This window comes from Halyomorpha halys, unplaced genomic scaffold, assembly GCF_000696795.3.
Source record: "Halyomorpha halys isolate HHAL.00 unplaced genomic scaffold, Hhal_1.1 Scaffold417.1, whole genome shotgun sequence".
Lineage (NCBI taxonomy): Eukaryota > Metazoa > Arthropoda > Insecta > Hemiptera > Pentatomidae > Halyomorpha > Halyomorpha halys.
The window spans coordinates 399,110-408,268 of record NW_027111032.1 but is presented as its reverse complement, the minus strand read 5'-3'; the positions used below and the strand labels follow the sequence as shown (position 1 = coordinate 408,268).

The 9,159-nt window shown below is 31.2% G+C and overlaps 1 protein-coding gene across 1 annotated transcript in view; it reads left to right on the top strand.

Moving 5' to 3' along the window:
- Positions 1–9,159, top strand: part of LOC106682477 (long-chain fatty acid transport protein 4) — a 41,713-nt gene that overhangs the window by 18,166 nt on the left and 14,388 nt on the right. Inside the window, exon 3 of the mRNA XM_014423359.3 lies at positions 5,681–5,918. Coding sequence (XP_014278845.1) covers positions 5,681–5,918 — 238 coding nt within the window. The remainder of the gene's footprint in view (positions 1–5,680; positions 5,919–9,159) is intronic.

Sequence of the window (9,159 nt, the reverse complement as noted above, 5' to 3'; positions counted from 1 at the left end):
GTCTTGTATGAGGATTCCATGTCAGTCGTTTGTCGAAATGTAGTCCTAAGTAACGAATCTGTTCGACAGGAATAAGTGGGGTATTATTAAAGGATACTGTAGGGCAAGAGGTCATGGGCTTACGTCGAAGGGTAAATGTGATTTGGTGTGATTTATTGGAATTTATTTTAATCCTCCAGTTTTGGCACCATTCTTCAAGGGTGGTAATGTGGGATTGGAGGATTTGGGATACAATGTAAGGATCATTGTTCACTGATAATAGACATGTGTCATCGGCATACATGGTGAGGATAGTATTAGGATAGGTTGGGATGTCAGCTGTAAAAACTGTATCCAAAATTTGAATTTGAGAACTAAGAAAGTGAAGGTAAGGCTACAATTCTTTCTTTCAAATCATGTGTTTCACTTTTTTCTTCCAAGTGACGAAAATGACAAAATAATGGTGAAAGAAATCAGCATGACTGAAAATAAACATAAAGATATTGCTAATCGAATGAGACATTGCACAAGATCGTTACTGTTGGATATCTCATTTACTCGCAAGCATCAGTCAGATTGATGGTGTAGAGGTCTTCGTATCACTTCAGCGTGGCTTTTGAATGACAGTCATTACTAGGGATAGGATTTTTATGTGCTAAAAGATCCGAAATATGTGCTAATAAATTGTCAAATATTTAAAAAAATATGTATTTATAAATTTTGTATTATTCAACAATATAAATTACTAATTAATTAGTAATTTTATAACTTAAAAAAAGCTACATAAATATGTATTTATGTTATATGAATAATATTTTAAAGAAATTATGTTAAAATAGGTACAAAAAATTTGTACTTAGAGAAAACATAGCTGTTCAATAACAAGGCATTAATTATTAATTGTAATTAAACTAATTGATTAATAATTACTCAGAATGAATTATGAACAAATTATAAATGGAAATAAAGAATTATCCTTATGAAAAAGAAAAAGAAAAGAAAAATTCTAGAAAAATATCTTTTGACTTTAACTTAATTTTAGGCATGCTAAAATAATGGTAAAACCCAATCAAAAACAATTTAACTCGAATAGGTCGAAATGCTGACCGGGGAGTGAAACAAGACTAAGATGAGAAGGGACCATGGGAAGGGAGGAAACAGAGAAATGGATTGAGGAGTACACAAACAAATTGTAGGGAAATGCCACAGGAATAAGACCCTTACTCTTTTTAATTGATTCTGAGAAATTCTCGATGTAATTCTGTGTAAAAAATTTATTATTGCCACTACTTTTAATTTGTGTTCAAAGATGAAGATATAGAATTTTTACGCACTATTTATGATAAATCATAAATTTCACCTTTAAGTTTCGTGCGTTCTCTTGAATTTTACTTAGTTGCTGCGAAAAATGTATTTACAATTAATTTAAGGAAATATGTGATTCAGGACAAAATACCTAAAAATATGTTAAAAATAACAAATATTTCTGAAAATATGTGATTTACAACAAAATATGTAAAAAAGGTCAAATATTTGAAAATATGTGAAATAAAAATGGCTTTTTTTGTTCAGAAATGTCTTGAAACATCTTTATTTGGTAAGGAATCGCAGATATCATGGTCAGGTAAAAATATGTGAAAACATAAAAATCCTATCCCTAGTCATTACGAATGATCCCTTTAGACTACATTAAGACATTGACCCTATGGATATCATACGGCGTTATCAACTTCAACTTCGTTGCTGTACTATTCTTCTAAGATTCTGATAACCCTTCGGGAATCAACTGATTTAAATTTAATTGAACATTTCCGGGGCCATCTAAAAATAAAAATAAAAAAATAATTAATTAAAATTAATTCAAAGATAATGAATTAATATAAAGAAATTATTCACAAATAAAATTTAATAAAGATATTCACACCTTTAGAAACTGAAGGTCACTGATTTACCACTGAAGGAGAATTATATAGTGAACAACAACAAAAAATAAAATACTTATATTATAACATTTTTTTTTCTAATAATTGTAGACCAGCTTCAAGGGTGTAGGGAAGTTATAAAATAAAACCACAATTCAATCAATAAAAAAATAAGCTAATCAGATCTAAATCACTAAGGTCGTATTTTCCCCTCATTTTTTGTTTGGTAAACAGATTTAATTGTTCTATTTCTTAAAAATCTCAAAAATAGGATGGGGTGGGGTGAGTTAGAAAACCTTTGAGTCCAACAACTAATTTCAAATAAAACGTTTCAACCATTTAAATCAATTTAAAAGAACTATAGAGGTGCTGAAGACCTTCAAAACTACCAAAAACCTAGAAAAAAGAAAACTGTGGTATAAGAAAAAATTTGGGACCATCAAAACATAAATGGTTATACCTCCCTACCTCCTTGGCACATTTATACTTCAATCTCTAATAACCAAAAAACATTGCTATATCATTGACTTCTTCTCCCTACGTTTATCCATTCACCTCTTAAACACAAAATCCCAACCTACCGATCTCTGAATCCCTACCTACAGAACTGCCTCCTTTGAAAAATCATTTGCTGTTCGAGCTACCTCATTTTGGAACTCCTTACCCATATCCATCCGTAAACCTTCCTCCCTAACATCAATTATATTTTCATCTCTTTGATTGTCAATCTTCCATGAACTTTTAAATGATAAACATCAATATAAGCATGGATAAATATGTTTCTTTTGCTCATATTTTATTTTATATAAATATTGTAATAGCTTTATTTACTTATGTTTAAAATAACTTAATGTAGCAAGACAAAAACTGTTTTAAGTTGTTATTCTTAGAGGACCAAGTGTCCCAGAATAAAGATCGATTTTCATTTCAACTGTATAGGACATTCACCTAGCTTTAATTTGAGTATTGGCAGACTTCTGAACGTCCCTGAGACAGTTTTTCACTAACCCAACGTTTTGTCCGAACAACTTAAATTCAAAAATTTCTGAATTTATTTTGAAAATATCATGAAAACTATTTGTCCTACGAAGATAAACGTCACAAGCTACTTTATATTACGTTAAACTAGCTTTAATTTGAGTGCTAATGGACATTTGTACGTCTCATGGTTCCTGAGATATCGGTTTCACTCAATAAATAAAAAGTGAATAAATTCACTAACTGCTAATTTTTCAGTACATTTTTTATGGTGTTGCTTTTAAAAAATTGTGTTTTGGAAAATGTCGAACGCTATATATTTTTTTTTTCTGGTCCCTCTAAAACAGAAATAGACATGAATTAGTAAGTACATATTGTGAAGGAGAAACATAATTCAAATGGTGTTATAAAAACCCTTTTTCTACCATGGTTACTTGAAGGTCTTAGTGAAATACTTATCTTTGTATTGAGATGATCGTTCTGTTAAAACTTACTATAATACTCTGGAGGTGAGGAACCTCCGCGAGGTGATTAGTTGTGAACAGATAAATAATTAAAAAAATAAGTATGAAAGCAAAGAAGAGAAGAAAAGAAAACGAAAGTGGGAAGGGAAAGGGGGGAGGGTGTGAGAAGAAAGGACTAAAGTAAGGGTAATGTTGATAGGGTTTCCGGGGCCCTTCCACCTCGCAGGAAGGGAGGATGGGGTGCGTAAGTAGATTAGGAAGCGAGGAGGTTATCAAATAATTTAATATGTCTTCATGTGATGAGCTGCAAAGAGCTCAGGTAGGGCCCATATTATGGTAAAGTTACTCTGCTTTAAATGATGTTCTATTAGGTTTACTAGTGATTTTTTTTTGTTTTCAAAGATATGCAGCTCTGAATATAAAAATATGTTTTTTTCACATTTTGTATTCCCATGCCCATACTTGGCAGACTCATCAATTTTGACTAGTAATTATGCGTAGTTTCCATTAAAGTAATCAAAAATTTGGGTGAAATAACTGACTTTTTTTTCCACCAGGCTCTTATATTATGGTGTAGTGACGCTATCTATGAGCGATTGGATGAACTTTACCGCTTCCCGCCAGAACTTACATCTTCATCGCTTCTCGCTAGAGAGCAGTACCCATGTTGATTACTTATTACATTGATTTATTGTAAATTATTTAATATTTTAATGTGTAAAACATGTCAATATTATCATAATTGTAAATATTGTAAAGACCTGCTGCAGCTTAATATGCCACTTGTAATAAGTCAGGACTTACAATCCTTTTAGTAACTTCATACTTATTCCTGCAAGCACCTGAGGCTTGTACCCAGTCAGGGCTTGCATTCCCCTTCCTTCTGCAGACTCCTGCCCTGTTGAGCAAAATTTCAATCATTGGTGGACATAACCTGTCCATTTATTTTCTAACCTGTTTAGGCATTCTGGTATAAAGTACTTCAGGTAGTCAATTGCATTCAACTAACACTGCCACCTCACAATGAGATTGTTCTTCCTAGAAAGCAAATCTATTGACCTAATTTTTGCTCAATTGATACAAAAGTGACTGCTTGAAGGTCTAAACTATGAAAATGATATAAAATGTCCTCCCTGAATCATCTTAAGATCAAGATGTAATGCGAAAATCCATTATTTTTGGTTAACATTTGACAAAAAATAGAAACTTCATTTGAGGAATTTTTAAATAATTTCTCAGGTTTAACGAATAAAACATTGTAAGTATTATTTTCAAAATAAAGTATCTATTTCATAATTTAAAAATAAAATGAATTGTTTAAAATCTAATTCGGTATATAGCATTCTAAATGCAAGCTATTCTAAAGTCAAAATTTAATATTTTATTATAACATTTTGAATTTTTAATGGTGCATAAATGTAATTATGTGTACTGCATTCATCCCTGTAGATCCTTATTGTCATGTTAATATTTAATAGAAGATTGATAATTGAACATACGTAATTAATGAAGGAATATGGTCCCACTGGCAGTCCAAATAGGTAACTTAAATAGTACAAAACTACTTCTTCTTAATCAATATTTCATCCCACTTATTTCCACTTAATTCCAATAAGCTATTAACTTTTGCTAAAATTAGTTTTTGGTTTACTTCTAAAACAAAAGCCCTGCAAAGTAAGTAGCTTTGGTATTTAACAAATAGTGATAATAACAGCTTTATTCCATTCTTTAAAGAAAAGCCACTCCTTAGAGAGTTATGAGTCTGGTTTATAAACAATTTACAAAAATTTCAATTATTGTTTAAAGTTTTTACATTAATTTTAAATAAAATAATAATTTTCCTATAAATAAATAAAATATTTTCAATTCTGAAATTGAACACTTGGCTATAAATGATAATTTACTGCATGTTCTTTATTACTTTACCCCATAGACCCCTATTCCTAGCCACAGTTGCCAACAGTCTCCTACTCTTTGAACTATCTCTATTCCCCATCTTGTAATTGGTCTTCCTTTTCTTCTCTGGTGTTCCCTTGGTATCCAATCTGTAGAAATTTTGGACCACCTTCTTGTATCAAGTCTGACAATATGTCCAGCCCATCTCCATTTCAATCAGTTGTGCTTCTTTAGATAAGCTATTAATTTTTATACTTTACTATTGCTGATGCAGTACTTTTTTCTGATACCTTTCATACTTCTTGAAAATTGCATTGTGTCCTCGCTTAATAACTACTTTTGTAGTATTTTAGTTAATTTTTTTTTTTATCATCACCCAGCCCATCTTCCTTCATTTATAATTATTTAGAGTTATTAATCGACTTATGTGATGAATTTCAGGTGGACGAGTTCAGTAACAAAATTGCTCATGTTTTTCACCAATCAGGATTTAAAAAGGGAGACGTGGTTGCCCTTGTTATGACCAACCAACCAGAATATGCATGTGTTTGGCTTGGTCTTGCTAAACTTGGTGTGGTCACAGCTCTTATAAATTCTAACCTTACCAGCGAACCTCTTTGCCATTGCATCAAAGTGGCTTTATGTAAAGCAGTAATATTCTCAGATGATCTCTCTACAGGTAATTTATATACCATATTTTTTTTATATTTCAGAAATAATAAATTAGCAACATTTGTATTCATAGAATTAAACACCTGGAAAACCTGTCTCCTGGCTAGTAGTACCAAGCTATATATGGGTGACTAAAATAAGGGGCCATTTTCATTTACCAACTTTTAACAAAATACTCAATTAAAAAAAAAATCTTCTTTTAACAGAGATGTTCTTTTCTTTCATACATTATTTTTATTCCTCTTCTTCTTCCATGTTCTTCCCATAGATAGCCAAGTCAGGAATTAAATAAATGATGAATTCCATAGTTCTCCTGAGGTCCTCCTGACTTCCATAGAGTTTTCTCTGCACATCAGTTGGAGAGGGCCACATCAGTCTCCTTTGCTTAGAAAACAGCTTGCACATTTGCAGATGTGCTCAGCATTTTGCTCACCTTCTCCACACTCACCAGAGAGAACAGGCTCTGTTCATACGTGAAAAATGATCTGTTCACATCAAGTAGGTTGATGGATGGCATCTCCAGGGTTGTGATGTGAGTGGCTCCTATTCCATCGTTGACTAATGGTGTGTTTATAATGCTTTATTATTTCGTCGAGGCTGTGGTCACAGTCAAACTGCGAATCCAAGGCCTCCTCTCCTTGGCCAGCTGGTCTACCCTCTCTTTGGCCTGCTGGTCTGCCCTCTCATTTCCAGCAAGGCCATAGTGTCCAGGAATCCATTGCAATACGACTATGCCATGCTTTCAAGTTTCTAGGCAAGTTTTCTCAGGCCTTTTCTCCCCTTTAACTTGAGAGTCACAACACTGATGCTGAATCAGTAAGGAACACAAATTTTGAGTTTTCAAAAGGAGCCTCTTTAGTGTCCTTAGTAGTTTCGACGCTTGACAGATAGCTTCTTGCCTTATTTTTATTTATGATAATGAACGTTAACCATGAGAAAAATACTTTTACTAACAAAAATATAGCATATTGTGTAAATATAAAAAGATACTAAATTCTGAATATTTAATTTTAATAATGCAGAAGCAAGGCCTTGAATTTTATACAATTGCATATTTGATGATAAATGCATGTATTTTCATATTTAAACTATTGCAGTTAAATGATAAAAATTACATACCCTACCTTCAATAATTCACTTTATAACAATAGGTATGGATTTTTTCATTTCCTTGAATTCCATTCCTCCTTCATGTCAACGACAAGGAACAAAACTCTATAATTTTAAGTGCATACACACTCAGTATCAAAATGTTAGACATGCCCATTGAAAATAAAAAAACTTTTCATGTTTTCTTTAGTTTTGATTGATATTATTTTTTTAAGCACAGTGTAAAGTATAAATTATGATATTGAAAAGGGGACAATCTTCTCAGACCTTGAGGATTATTTAAATCAAATATTAGTAAATTTTACATTTTATATGCATCAAAATGATAACACACTTGTTGTTTACTATTTCCTTAATCCTCTAGAGTTAAAATCGTTAAAATATCATTTCTACTTCAGTGCAGTGTTGAATTTGTTTCAAAATAGACCTAAAAATAATGGTCCCGAAGTTTATTTGGCACGGGGAGACATATGGAACCCACCGTTCTACTGGGAGGCCGGCCCTCTGCTTTGAAATTATCAGAGAAATGGAATATTCTTTGAATTGCATCCAACTCTTGTAAAACAGCAAGAGCAAATGCTGAGAAGCTGGAGTTCAAACAATACTAAGGAATGTCCAGAGATTATTAAAAAAGTCACAAACAATAGTCAGAAAAAAATTGTAAAGAAAGCCAGTTTGGAGTACCCATCACAAATTAGCACGGATGACCTTTGCTCGTAATGTGATGTCATGGACTGAGGAGTGGAAGACAGTCATCTTTAGTGATGAAAAAAAATTCAATCTGGATAGGCCAGATGGATTTTTGTATCATTTTCATGACATAAGAAAAGAAGAAAAAATTTTATCAAGGCGTTAAATGGGAAGAGGAAAAGTTATGGTTTGGGCATCAATTGGTTACAAATAGAAAGGAAATTTGGTATTTGTTTCATCAACAGTAAACTCAGCTGAATATAAAAATTTGTTAGAGGAACAAAAGTTGACTTTTAATGACATGTCTCAAGGCACACCAGTTTTCCAGTAAGATAACGCCCCAATACATTCGGCAAAAATTATTAAAGATTGGTTTAATCGCAACTAAATCGCCAAATTAGACTGGCTTGCTGTCTCCACCGACCTAAACATTATCAAAAATGTTTGGGGAACTCTTTCAAGAAGGGTTCACTTTGAGTCAAAACAGTTCGGAAGAATCGAGGATTTGAAATCTGCAATTCTGGCTTCATGGGAACAATTACCTCAAGAAACAATCAAACAATTGTACGATTCCTTACCAAACAGAATTTTTGAATTAATAAATGGTGTAAAGACCACAAAGTATTACAATGAGTTTTATTTATTTTTACCAGGAAGCGTGTCTAACATTTTGACAGGCCTTAACTTTAATTTGAAAATAAACAAAAATGTATATATTTTTGGCTTGAGAACCAAAATACAAGCAGGCTGTTGATTAACTTCAGGTGAGTGATAGATTATTTTAATACTGTTTTATAGGTAATTTTAAAAGATGGGAGGGTAGGGATAACTTTTGAAGTGTATCTAACATTTTGACACTGAGTATAAATTTGCACCCATCATGTCTGTTAATGTAGAAAGATTATTCCCAAATTTTAAAAATATTTTAAATTAAAAACAATAGTATTTACTGAATCAAATTTAGAAATTCTTCTTGTAATAAATTTCAACATATTACTGAATAATTCATTTGTGTTTTATTTATTTTGTCTATCTTGTTAGTTAGTTTTTAAATGCAATCATTGTTAATTTTCTTATATTATTAATTAAAAAGTCCAATTACTTTCTTATTTTAAATATTTTCTCACATTTCATTTTATATATATTTAGAAACTTTCTATTTATTGTTAGTTATTATTTGTTTTAATTATTTTTCTATTAATTTTTGTTTGATTTATTTATTGTTTTATCACTTTCTGTCAGTTATCCTTTTAAAATCCAACCATTATTGTTGTTATTTTTTTGTTGCTAATTGTAAATTTTAATTATTTTGATATTTTAGTCTATAAAGTGCCTTATATTATATTTTTTACTTTTTAGTTTATTAGCGCTATTATAATTATTTATATATTTGTTTTATGAAAACAAATTTAAATAATTTATTATCCCTTCATCTTCGTTTCTTAATT